We start from the raw sequence: 13,832 nt of genomic DNA on the forward strand, positions 1-13,832 counted from the left end.
CAAGTTTCACTGAAATAAATAGATTTTTTCCTTCATTTTTCCGATTTTTTAAGTTAGAAATTAGTAACGTTTTTAAAGATTTGCAGTTAATTGAATTTTTTTTAATTCATTTTAAATTCTTATCAATTTGCCCTGAATTCTTTTAATTTCTTTGGAATTCCCTTTATTATTTTTAGTTGACTTCAATTCTTCTACATTTACTCAATTCTAATTGAGTCACTGTTTTTTTTATATATTTTTTTATATTTTAAGTTTATTTTCAATTCACTTGATTGCTTTTTTACGAATTTCATCGAATACCTCTTATTTCCCTTGAATTCTTCTAAATTCACTCAAATTTTACTGAAGTAAATGGATTTTTTTCTATTTTAATTTTACCAATTCATTTAATTTCTTGGTATTCATCCTGAATTCTTTTCAATTCTTTAGAATTCCGTTGCATTTTTTTTAATTCACTCTAATTCTTCTAAATTTACTTAATTTTAATATAATTCAATTGGTTTTTTTTCAATATTTAAATATTTTTTAATTATTTGCAATTCACTTAAATGCTTTTTCATAAATTTCATCGAATTCCTGCCATTTCCCTTGAATTCTTCTAAATTCATTCGAATTTTACTTAAATAATTTTTTTTTTTTATTTTTCTAATTCATTTAATTTTTTGGTATTCATCCTGAATTCTTTTCAATTCTTTGGAATTCCGTTGCATTTTTTTTAATTCACTCTAATTCTTCTAAATTTATTTAATTTTAATTTAATTCAATTTTTTTTCAATATTTAAATATTTTAAAGTTATTTTCAATTCACTTGATTGCTTTTTTACGAATTTCTTCGAATTCCTGTCATTTCCCTTGAATTCTTCTAAATTCATTCGAATTTTACTGAAATAAATGGATTTTTTTCTATTTTACTTTTTCCAATTCATTTATTTTTTGGTATTCATCCTGAATTCTTTTTAATTCTTTGGAATTCCGTTGCATTTTTTGTAATTCACTCTAATTCTTCTAAATTTACTTCATTTTAATTCAATTCAATTAGATTTTTTTTTCAATGTTTAAGTACTTTTTAATTATTTTCAATTCACTTAAATGCTTTTTCATGAATTTAATCGAATTCTTATTATTTCCCTTATATTCTTCTAAATTCATTCGAATTTTACTTAAATAAATGTTCTTTTTTTTTTAATTTTTCCAATTCATTTAATTTTTTGGTATTCATCCTGAATTATTTTTAATTCTTTGGAATTCCGTTGCATTTTTTTTAATTCACTCTAATTCTTCTAAATTTATTTAATTTTAATTTAATTCAATTAGTTTTTTTCAATGTTTAAGTACTTTTTAATTATTTTCAATTCACTTAAATGCTTTTTCATGAATTTAATCGAATTCTTATTATTTCCCTTAAATTCTTCTAAATTCATTCGAATTTTAATAAAATAAATGGATTTTTTTATATTTTTTTTCTTTAATTTTTTCAATTCATTACATTTTTATAAATCGTTTTGTAGTCCGTAGTAAGTTTTTTGGTTAGAAATTAGAAGTGCTTTTAAAGACTTGAAGTTATTTGAATTTTTTTTATTTCATCCTGAATTCTTTTAAATTCTATGGAATTCCCTTAAAATTTAATAATTTACTCTCATGCTTCTACTTAATTACAATTAATTCAATTGTTTTTTCTTAAATTTACATATTTTAAAATTATTTTTAATTTACTCAATTACTTTTTTAATCCAGCCTGATTTTTTGTGAATTTCGTCGAATTCTTCTCACTTCCCTTAAATTCTACTAAGTTCACTCAAATTTAAGTGAAAAAAATGAGTTTTTTCGATTTTTTATTTTTCCAATTCATTTAAATTCTTTTTAATTTATTTGTAGTCATTATCCACTTTTTTGATTAGAAATTAGTAGGATTTCAAAGATCCTGAATTATTAATTTACCCATACTATTTTTTTAATTCCTTGGAATGCCCTTGATTTTTTTTTAATTCACTTTAATTCTTCTAAAATTCAATTCTAATTAAGTCAATGGGTTTTTTTAATATTTACATATTTTTAATTTACTTGATTTCTTTTTTCATTCAGCTTAATTTGTTATTAATTTCATCAAATTCTTCTCAGTTCCCTTAAATTTGGCTAAATTCACTCAAATTTTACTGTAATAAATGGATTTTTTCGATTTTTTTAAAACTTTTTCAATTCATTTTAATTATTTCGAATTTTTTGTTAGCCTAATTCACTTTTTTTTTTGTTAGAAATTAATAGGATTTCAAAGATTTGAAGCGATTTGAAAATGTTTTTTTTGGACTTTATCCTGAATTCTGATTAATTTACCCTGAATTCTTTTCAATTCTTTGGAATTCCCTTGAATTTTTAACTCACTTTAATGCTTTTAAATTTACTCAATTTTAATTAAATCAATAGTTTTTTTAATATTCACATATTTTTTAATTATTTTCATTTTACTTGATTACTGTTTTAATATAGCTTGATTTTTCAAATGAATTCCATCGAATTCTTCTCATTTCCCTTAGATTATTCTAAATTCACTCAAGTTTCACGGAAATAAATGAATTTTTTCGATTTTTTTTTTTATTTTTCCAATTCATTTAAATTCTTTCTTTGAATATTCAAAAGTTTTAAACCCATTCGATAATAATTAAAACTTGTAAATATTTTTAACAATTTTGTAAAATTTCACGAAAATGAAAGATATTTTTTCAGATTCCTAGGAAAAATTTAGAAAAAATTTTATTTCGAAACATTAATTTGTAGAGATTATTTTAAAAGATTTTTGAAGATTTCAAAAATGTTCAAAAAAGAAACTGCAATATTTTAAGGCAATTAAAAAAATTTTGCAGAATAAATAAAAAAATGCAGAAAAAATTTAAACAATTTTTAGAAATTAGAAGACTTAGAAGATCTGACAAAATTAAAAAAAAAAAGAATTTTTCATATATTCGTGTGAAAATTCTAAACAATTTTTTATTAAACAAAACAAACGATTTTTTAAAATTTCTAAAAATAGTTTAGAAGATTTTAAAACCAAAATGTATCAATTTGGTAAAATTGCAAAATGAAAACGAACAAATTGAAGAAATATTTAGTAGAACTGAAAATAATTTCGAAAGTTTTCAGGAGAATAAACAAATTTGCTTAAAATTGCTGCGAAAATTTAGAAGATAGTAAGGTAATTTTTTAAAATTTGGAATAATATTTGAAAATCTTGAGAAAAATTCGTGTCAGTTAAAAATATTTTTAGGAATTTAAGAAGTTTTAAATAGATTACAAATACTTGTAAACTCGGAAACTTCTAAAAGTTCTAAACATATTTTTAAAAAACTCGAATTTTCATAATATTTTGTAAGTATAATTCTATTAATAGCTCATAAATTAATAATCATTTAACTATATTCAGCAGTTATAGATTTCAAGAATTCAAATATTTATGGGAATTTAATAATTCGTTTATTTTAAAAGTCGGAGAATTTATGAGAATCAGAGAATTTATTTTAGTTAATAGAAAATTGCAGTTTTTCGTTAATTTTTCAGTTGAAATTTCAATTTTTTTTTTTAAATTTGTCTTGTTTATTTTAAATTTTACCTGCTTTAGCAGAAATTAAATATTTTTTTTTCATAAAAATGCAACTGTTTGGTTAAAAATTAAGCTATTATAATATTTTCTTGAAAACTTAACTATTTCGTAGAAAATTTACTTTCTGTTTAAAATTTATATTTTGGTGTTGAAAAATGAACTGAAATATTTTCTGGATGAAAGTTCCACTAATAAAAAAAATTTGTTTTTTATTACAAATTCTTTTGTAATTATGAAAATTGAGAACAAGAAAATAAGTATTGTTAGTTTGTTTTTAAATTTATATAAATATAATTTTTATAAGATTCTTCAGAAGATGTAAAAAAAAAAAAATTTTTTGATTATTTTCGACGTTTTAGAGAAAATCTAGAATATTTTAAAGAAATTTGTTTACTTTATAGAATTTCACTAAATTTTATGAAAAATTTGAGTATTTTTAAAAGATGCTTAGGACTTATAGAAGTTGGGAAGGAATCAAGAAATATTTGTTAAATTTTCGAAAATGTTTCACAATTTTCAAATATTTATGATCTTTTTAAAATGTCTTAAATTCCTGAAAATATTTTTTACTGACTCGAATTTTTCTCAAAAATGTCTAATATCATTAAAAATTTTTTTTCAATTACCTTATAATTTTCTAAATTTTCCCAGCAATTTTAAGACAATCTTTTATTCCCTTAAAAACTTTCAAAATCTTTTAAAATATTTTAAAATTTAAAATTAATTTTGAATCTCTTTAATTCTGCTAAATATTTCTTGGATTTGCTCAATTCATTATTTGTTATTATTTTGTAAACTTGCCAATTTTAAACATTTTGCTATAGGAAATCGTTTAATATGTGTAAAAACCTTTTTTAATTTTTTCTTAAAGTTCATTTTTGAAAATAAAAAATTATTAACAATTGTCACGCGAAAATAAAGAAAATTATTTTTTGTTAATCTTGTCATACCTTCTAAACTTTCTAATCTCTTAAAATTGTTTAAATCTTTTCTGTAAAATTAAAAAAAATTGACCAAAAATCTTTCAAATTCTGCTTTATCAATTTTTTTAAATGTTTAAAAATCTTTTTAAATAATCTCTTAAAATTAATTTATCAAAGTAAAATATTATTTTAATTTTTCCTAGGAAGCTGAAAAAAAATGTGCTTCATTTTCGTGAAACTTTACAAAATTCTTCCGAATATTTACAAGTTTTTATTAATTTTTAATCGTTTGAAAACTTCTGAATATCTCTTAAACTTAATTAAAAATATTGTCTTAATGTCTTCCATATTATTTTATCCCACATTTTGAATTCTTAAATTTTTTAAATTATCATTTTAAAATAAAACCTAAATCACTTATAAAAGTTATTTAAAAAAAATTGTTTTTTTTATTACAAATTTATCTGTTTTAGTACAAAATTGATCTTTTTTGAATAAAATTGCAACTATTTGGTAGAGAATTTAACTATTTTGTTAAAAATTCATCCTTTTTTATTAAAAAAATTCGTCTTTTTGAATCAAAAATTCAATTTTTGATGTTACTTAGTTAACTGAAATTTTTTTTGGATGAAAATTCAACTTTTTTGTAATAAAAAATTATCCTGCTTCAAGATAAATTTCATATTTTTTGATAAAAATGTAACTATTTGCTAGAGAATTCAACGATTTTGTTAAAGTCATTCTTTTTGGATTGAAATTTAAATTTTTTTGGTAGAAAATTATTTCTTGTTAAAAAATTCATAGTTTGGGTCAAAGTTAAACTACATTGTGAATTTTTTTTATTATTAAAGGCTTATATCTTGTTAAAAAATTAACTATTTAGCGGGAAATACTATTTTTTTTTTTTAGAATTAATTTTTTAACAGAAAATGGAACTTTTCAATTTCTTAAGATTGATAATTTTTAGTTAAACATCCGCGTTTTTTTTTTGTACAAAAATTATTTTTTAGTTTGAAATATCCTTTTTTTTTTGTTTAAAAATTGATCAGTTTCGTGTAAAATTAATTTTTTGTTTGAAAATTGAATTTCGATAATAAAAATTTGTCTTCTGGTTTGAAGGTTCAATAATTTAGATAAACTTTTATTTATTTTTTGAGTAAAAAATCTTTATTTGTTGAAAATGCGTATTTTTCTTTTTGAAATTCAATTATTTTTTTGAAAATTCCAGTATTTTGACAAAGAGTTATCTTTTAAAGCAAAGAAAAACTTTTTTTTGAAATAAATTAATACATTTGAAAATTTTTTATTTATATATAAAACACTCCTTATTCTACTTCTACTTCTCACAAAAAAACGTGTTTTTCAATTAAAAGAGATTATTTATTAAACGAAAATACAATAATAGACTTAAAAAAAAAGAATTAATTTTCAATAAAAAAAGATGAATGTTCAACCAAAAAATATGAATTTTCGATTTAAAAAATAAATAAATTTTCTACCAAACAATATAATTTTTCGACCAAAAAAATTATTCATTAAAAATTCCGCTCCTATGTTGAAAGTTAAAGCAATTTTTTTAAATTTCATTTTTTTTCGTTCAAGGTTCATAATTTTAGTTGAAAGTTTGTTTTTTTAAATAATTATATTAAAAATTCTGTTTGTTGTAAAAAAGTTTTTTTTAAGCCCAGATAAATTGTTTGATAGAGAATTAGGCTTTTTGACTTAAAATTTCAAAAAATTGGTTTTTATTTTTTTTTTTTAAATTCATTCTCAATGAAAATTTATCTATTCCATTTTTGGTTAAAAATTCAACTTTTTTGGTTAAAAATATAACATTTTGGTTACAAAATTATGTTTTTTTTTTTTATTGAAAATTCGTCTTTTTTTTTTGTAGAAAATCAAATTTTTTTGGTTAAAATTAAGTCATGTTGAAAATATATACTGTTTGGTCAAATCTGTTTTTTTTTTTTTAATTTTTAATCAAAGTTTTATTGTGGAAATATCATCTATAAATATTTTTGATAAACAATCATCTTTTTTGTTGAAAATTCAAAAATTTGCTGAACATTATTTTTCATTCACTGCAAATTTTTTTCTTGATAGAAAATTCATTTTTTGGTAGAAATTTCATCTCTTTTTGGTTAAAAATGCAACTTCTTATTTGAAGATTTATCTATTTTGGTTAAGGTTTAAACTATTTTATTGAAAATTAAAAAATTTGGTATAAAATTGAACATTTTTTTGTAGAAAATTCGTTTTTATCGTTGTTGTTTTAATTAAAAATTAATTCTTCTGAATAGAAATTCATCTGCTTAATTTTTTGGTTAAAAATTGAACTTTTATGGTTTAAAAATGCAGACTATTCATCTTTTTCTCTCGAAAAATCAACAATTTGGTAACGGATTATACGCTAGAAATTTGTATTTCAAAACAAAAATCATTTTACGTTAAACAAGATTCAGAATTTTTGATAAATTTCTGATTATTTTAGTATTTTTCATCGAAAACTGTTATTTTTTATTACAAAATTAGAGTTTTTTTTTACCAATATAATATAGTACAAATAAATATATACAATAAATAATATAATTTAAGTCTCTAATGCAATGTTTTTTGTGTTCTTCATCTAATTTCAGTTGATTGGAGTTATCTTTGCGTGCTGTTTGGCTCGCTCGATTCGCCGTGAATACGAGACAGTGTAAGCTGACAAACCACTTTTCATTGCAATTCGCCTCACGTGCACTTTTCTTATCAGTACCAATCTTACGATGTGTCTATTCCACTTATTGTGTATGTTGCGTTTAACTGTTTCAACTCAACTCAAACCGATGCACAATCACAAAATGATTTCTTTTTTTTTTTTTTTTTGTTTGTTGCTCATTCTGCGAACAGCTTATCAAGACCGAAATTTTCTTTTTCATTGAAAATTTGTCGCGCAGGAAAGCTAGCTGCTCTGGCTTGGGTAAATGCGAATCGATAAGTAGGCCTTCCTCGTAACTCTTCGACGCATGTAAAAGAGATTTTTCGTTTTTGTTTTTCAGCCCGTACCTTTCCGAGAAAATTCATTCAGTGAGAAAAAAATAAAAGAGCAACATTTTCATTAATGTTAATCAGATCCCTGAGAATTTTCGCCAATTGGTATACCGCAAAGTGTCAGCTTACAATATAATATAATAAAAGAATCAATTAATTAATTAAATTTGTTTAATTAATTAATTAATTTGTTAGCTTGTTGGTTCATTGTGCTTAGTGTCGCTATTATCGCCTTTATTGAGAAATCATGGAAAATAAAAGTATGCGACCTCTTTTCTTCTATATTGTAGACCTTAGAAGCTTTTTCTCACCCAAGGCTAATTTAAAATATAAAGTTATATTTAAGTGTGTTGTTGATATTTTCTATTTTTTCTATTATGTAAGTAATCTTGAGTTATTGAAACGTTTTCATTTAGGAATCTCCTATTGTCCAGTCATTAAACGTCAAGATTCGAATGCAACGAGAAATCTCTTCTCGCGGTAATACTTTTTTTTTTTTTAATTTCTGGTGGAGTTTTTTCTGATGTTTAATAAGTTATGTCTCACTCGTAAAGTGTAGAAATGTAAATTAATCGTCTCAAGCATGAGCAAAGGTTTTTTTACGAAAAGAAAGAAAAGCGTATCTCCGCACTCACAAACACAAAAAATTGCACACTTTTTTTCACTGAAATAAAATTAATTTTTATACTTTTTATAAGATACGCCTTTTTTCTTTGACAGGTAAGCACTCTGTATTATGTTGTGCTCTTGAATAACACACTTCGATAATTTGAAAATAATTTATAATATGTTCATAAAAAGAGACTGTGATCGAGAGTCCTGTGTCCTAAACTAAAGCATGCAGAATCCAACGCTTAAGGGTTGCAAATAATCGAACATTAAAGAAAAAGAGTCCTATTTTTCAGAAGTTTTTTTTTATTCTTTATTTTTATTTAAAAACATGCTCTATTTCTAAAGGAAACAAAGCTCGCATTTCAAATTTCGCGCCACTATAATATGCCACGCTTAGACATAACCTCTAATTTTGATTTCATTTTGGCGCGAAATTTAAATTGAAATTTTTTTCGTTCTACATTGTAACGTCTCTTTTTTTATTTTTTGTTCGATTGTGACTCTCACACAACAATTCCGTAGCAAAACTAACGTCCACAGTTCCTAAATGATTTTCTTTGAGTCTCGTCACCGTTTTTGTAATCTAAGAATAACGTACGAAGTCTATATTTAGTTAAGAAATCATATCATATAAGAAAGTATTCTGTTGTTTTCTACATTTGTAAAGTCTACGTAGTGTTATATCCATAGAGTCAGAGTCTAAAGCACGAGTGTTTTTTTCCCCAGCAATTTCATCAGCGATAGCACTCTTCAAATTCTCAGTTTATTTCTCAATTTTTCTTTTTTTCGTGTTTTTTTTTTCTTAAAAAATTATTAAGGTAAGTTCTATGTTAAAAGAATCGATCTCAAAAAAAAAATTTATTTTATTTTTTGCAAATAGATTCAAAATTGGTTGAAATCGGTTTATATCTTCTGTTCGGTTTTTTTTTTTTTTAATTTTTCAGCCTATAGGTAAATTTGTATTAGTTTTTAAATTCTAAAACCGAATAGAAAATATTTTCAAAAATTTTGGTTTGTGGTTTACAACGCATAATTCGAATTTTCGTCACATAATTTTGCATAATAATCAGTTTTTCAGCTCATAATTGAAACATTTTCAACAGCAGAAAATAATTTTCTTATTTTTGATTATTTCCATTTCGATTTAATTTTTTTGTGTTCTTTGTATTTTTTTTAATGTTTGTGATATTCTTCGAATGCTTTTAACCAATAATTTTAAAAAATCTTGATTTATGTATTTGAATTTCTTAAATTCTTCTAAATTTCCGGAATTCCTTGCAGTATTATTAACTCCTTTTAAATTTCTTAGATTTTTAACATTCCTTGAATTTATTACATTTATCGAATTCTTGAAATTTCTGGAATTCATGGAATTTTCGGAGTTTCTCTAATTTCGTTGAATTCTTGGAATTAACTGAATTTTTCAGATTATTGTCAAAACCTTGAAATTCCTTTAATTCATCAAATTCCTTGAATTCGCTGAATTTATAGAATTTTTGGAATTTCCTGAGTTTCTCTAAATTCGTTGAATTGTTGGAATTAATTGAATTTTTCAGATTATTGACAAAACCTTGAAATTCCTTTAATTCATCAAATTCCTTGAATTCGTTGAATATATTGAATTTTTTATATTTCCTGAGTTTCTCTAAATTCGTTGAATTCTTGGAATTAACGGAATTCTTGAAATCATTTCAAAAACCTTGCAATTCCATTAATACTTCAAATTCCTTGATTTCGTTCAATTTATAGAATTTTTGTATTCACGGAATTTCTTAAATTCTTCTAAATATATTAAATTCTTTTAATATCCTCTGAATTCCTTCAATTTGTGAAATTCCTTGAATTCGTGAAATTCAATGGATTATTTGCATCAGTTTTGAGTCCTTGGAATTCCTTAATTTTTCAAATTCCTTTATTTTTCAAATTCCTTTATTTCTTGAAATTTTCTAAATTTTTTAATTTTCTGAATTTTTAGAATTAACTGAATTCTAAAATTTCCGTATATTTTTTTTCAACTGCTCGGAGTACCTTATATTTGTGAAATCAACTGAATTCCTTTAAATTTCTTAAATTCTTTTAAAGTCCTTTGAATTCATTCAATTTGTGTAATACCTTAAATTTATAGAATTTTATGGATTCCTTGCATTCTTTTTAAGTCCTTGGTATTACATTAATTTTCCAAATTCCTTAAATTCTTGAAATTTTCCGAATTCTTGGAATTTTCGGAATTTTTAGAATTAACTGAATTCTAAAAATTCCTTATATTTTTTTCAACTGCTCGAGAGTACCTTATATTTGAGAAATTAACTAAATTCCTTTAAATTTCTTGCATTCTTTTAAAGTTTTCTGAATTCCTTCAATTTGTATAATTCCTTAAATTCATAGAATTTTATGGATTCCTTGAATTATTTTTAAGTCCTTGGAATTCCTCTAATTTGCCAAATTCCTTGATTTCTTGAAATTTTCCGAATTCTTGGAATTTTTAGAATTTTCTGCATTCTCTGAATTCTTGGAATACTCTGAATTCCTTACAATTTTTTCAAGTCTTTGGAGTTCCTTGAATTTGTGAAATTCCTCAAGATTCCTTGCATTATTTTTAAATTCTTGGAATCTCTTATTTTGCTAAATTTCCGAAATTCTTGGAATTTTCTGAAGTCTTGAAATTGTCCGAATTCTCTGAATTCCTTACATTTTTTCAAGTTTTTCAACTTCCTTGAATTTGTAAAACTAACTGGATTCCTGAGAATTTTTAGAATTCCTGGAATTAACTGAATTCCTTCAAGTTTGTTGAATTCGTTTAAAGTCCTTTGAATTCCTTCAATTAGTGAAATTTGTGGAATTCACTCCATTCTTTGCATTATTTTTCAGTCCTTGGAATTCCTTTAATTTGTTAAATTCCGTGAATTCTTGCAAATATCTGAATTCTTGAAGTTTTCTGAATTCTAGGGAATTTTCTGAATTCTCTGAATTCCTTACATTTTTTTAAGTCTTTGAAGTTCCTTAAATTTGTAAAATCATCTGAATGCCTGTGAATTTATTGAATTTTTTTAATGGCTGGAATGAACTAAATTTCTTTAAATTTTTTAAATTCTTTTAACGTCCCTTGAATTCCTTCAATTAGTGGAATTCGCTTGATTCCTTGCATTATTTTTCAGTCCTTGGAATTCCTTTGATTTGATAAATCCCGTGAATTCTTGGAGTTTTCTGAATTCTACGAATTCTCTGAATTCCTGACATTTTTTCAAGTCTTTGGAGTTACTTGAATTTGTGAAATATATTGAATTCGTGGAATTTTAAGTCCTTGGAATCCCTTATTTTCCTAAATTCCCGGAATTCTTGGAATTTTCTGAATTCTCTGAATTCCTTACATTTTTTCAAGTCTTTGGAGTTCCTTGATTTTGCGAAATTAACTGAATTCCTGCGTTATTTTGAAGTCCTTGGAATCCCTTGAATTTGTAGAATTCCTGGAATTTGTGGAATTTCTTGAATTCGTGAGATACCTTGAATTCATAGAATTCTGAAAATTCCTTGAAATTTTGGAATTTTCTGAATTCTTAAAAGTCTCTCATTTCTTGGAATTCCCTAATTTCCTCACATTTATAAGTCTTACGAGTTCTTTGAATTTATGGAGTTAACTGAATTTCTTGCATTATTCTAGGAATTCCTTGATCTCTTAGAATTACTTGAATTCTGGGAATTCCGGTATTTATTTCAATTCTGGAAATTTTAATATATATATATATATATTTTTTTTTAATTTAGAAGAATTGGTTTCATTTAAATTAATTAAAAATAATATATTAAGCTAAAAAAACCTAATTACTAAAGACCCGGAGAGAGATTCTTTAAACATAGATATTTATATCTGCCTTTGCACTGGTGGCAGATCAGAATTCACAAAAGAATCCAGTCACTCAGTCTTCTCAAAGTTATTCAAGACTCTCCACTTTTTGAAGGAGATCAACTTTGTCGGGAAATTTTCTTGGGTAATTAAAATTTTTAATTTTAAAAGTTCTTTTGATTCTAAAATAAAATTCCCGAAAGAGTCGTATCTTTTGCCTATTGTACGTTTTTGCTTCTCAGTATCTATATTATATATTGTATATTGCACCTACGTATATGTATTCTCTCATCCAGTTTTTTCAATTTTCATGCTTGGTGACCTAACATTTTTACTTACAGCGAAACCACAGCACACTGATCAGCCACCACTTAGGAGGCATATTAACATAATAATGTCCATCATGCATTGATAGATGACTATTTAGATATTCATCGCGTTTCTAGACTTTCAACGTGCTTACAAATTTATTGGCAAAAGAGGAACGATTCTCGAATTTAGATTTTTAATTTTCAAATTTCGCGCCAGAATAATCGCAAACCACACTTAGACATAACCTCCAATCTTGACCTTGTTTTTGCGCGAAATTTAAATTACAAAATGAATTCAATCATTAAAAACTTCAATTAAGCGAAAACTGCCAAATAGACTGAAGTTTTTTAAAAAAGGAAACATTTCAACACAAACTTGTCGATTCTTTTGAATCAAATTTAGATTTTTAAATTTTCTTTTGAATCAAATTTTGTTTTAAACAAGATTCGATTTGACGATCGTTCCTCTTTGTTCAACAAGTCGATAACAACAATGGGCTATTTGTTTGATATTCCTTGGAGTAGAAAGTGTATATTAAATTATTAATAAAAGATGTACGCTGGCTATAGTCGCAGCAAAAAAGAAGCTTGAGTTTTAAAAATAACTACACCTGTTCGACGGATAAAATGGCTTTTTGCTTCTCTAACTCTAATGTCCTACATATTTTTAACCTGGCAATCCATACAATGCCTTCTTACTGGCAAAGTACACTTTTCTGACAATTATACAGTGTCGTAGTAAAAGTATGTGTGTACCAGATTGTGAGATTTCCCTATTCATAAATTATCTCTACTTGATTCGCAATCGGCATTGCGATTCTCCGGTCCGAATTTTGATATTAAACAAACAAAAATAATAATGGTTCAAATGTGGACAAGAAAAGAAGCCTCGATTTCTTTCGCAAATTTTTGTATTTTCTATTTGAAATTTAGAAATAACTTTTATCATATCTGTGTTTAATTGTGAAATCAGAAAAATTCATTATTGCTAGTGTAAATATCAATTTTAGTTGGAAATATTTTGAATATGTGTTTTAAGACTGTTTTTTAAGTTTTCGCATTTTTTATTTTGTGATTGGGTTGTCGACTTTCGGAAAAAAATAATTGAATTGAAGACCTGATTCTCTGAAGAAGCTTTTTTATTTCGAGGAATTCAAATGAATTTCCTGCATTTATTTAAAGTCCTTGGAATTTTTGTAATTTGTAAAATTCCTTGAATTTCTTCAATTTCATGTAATGTCTTGTTTTTATGGATTTAAGTAAATTCCTTGCATTTTTCCAAGAATTCTAAGAGTTTCTTCAAATTTAAGGAATTTTATGAAATCAAGAAATTCTTCGAATGTAGGAAATTTCTTAAATTTTTCCAATTTCATGAATTTTTGAAATTTCTTGAATTCGTCGTGTTTCTTTAATTCTAAATTTCTTGCCTTTTTTCTAAGAATTTAAGGAATTCTAAGAGTTTATTTAAATTCAAGGAATTATATAAATTCAAGAAATTTTATGAACTTGTGAAATTTCTT

At 24.1% G+C, this 13,832-nt stretch overlaps 1 protein-coding gene across 1 annotated transcript in view; it reads left to right on the forward strand.

Moving 5' to 3' along the window:
- The window catches only part of LOC117181754 (CD63 antigen-like), a 68,225-nt gene extending 55,337 nt beyond the window's left edge, over nt 1–12,888 (forward strand). Inside the window, exons 5-6 of the mRNA XM_033374718.1 lie at nt 7,152–7,213; nt 12,343–12,888. Coding sequence (XP_033230609.1) covers nt 7,152–7,213; nt 12,343–12,361 — 81 coding nt within the window. The 3' untranslated portion in view covers nt 12,362–12,888. The remainder of the gene's footprint in view (nt 1–7,151; nt 7,214–12,342) is intronic.
- Nucleotides 12,889–13,832: the final 944 nt, after the last annotated feature.

Source organism: Belonocnema kinseyi, chromosome 10 (genome assembly GCF_010883055.1).
Source record: "Belonocnema kinseyi isolate 2016_QV_RU_SX_M_011 chromosome 10, B_treatae_v1, whole genome shotgun sequence".
In the NCBI taxonomy this organism is placed as follows: domain Eukaryota; kingdom Metazoa; phylum Arthropoda; class Insecta; order Hymenoptera; family Cynipidae; genus Belonocnema; species Belonocnema kinseyi.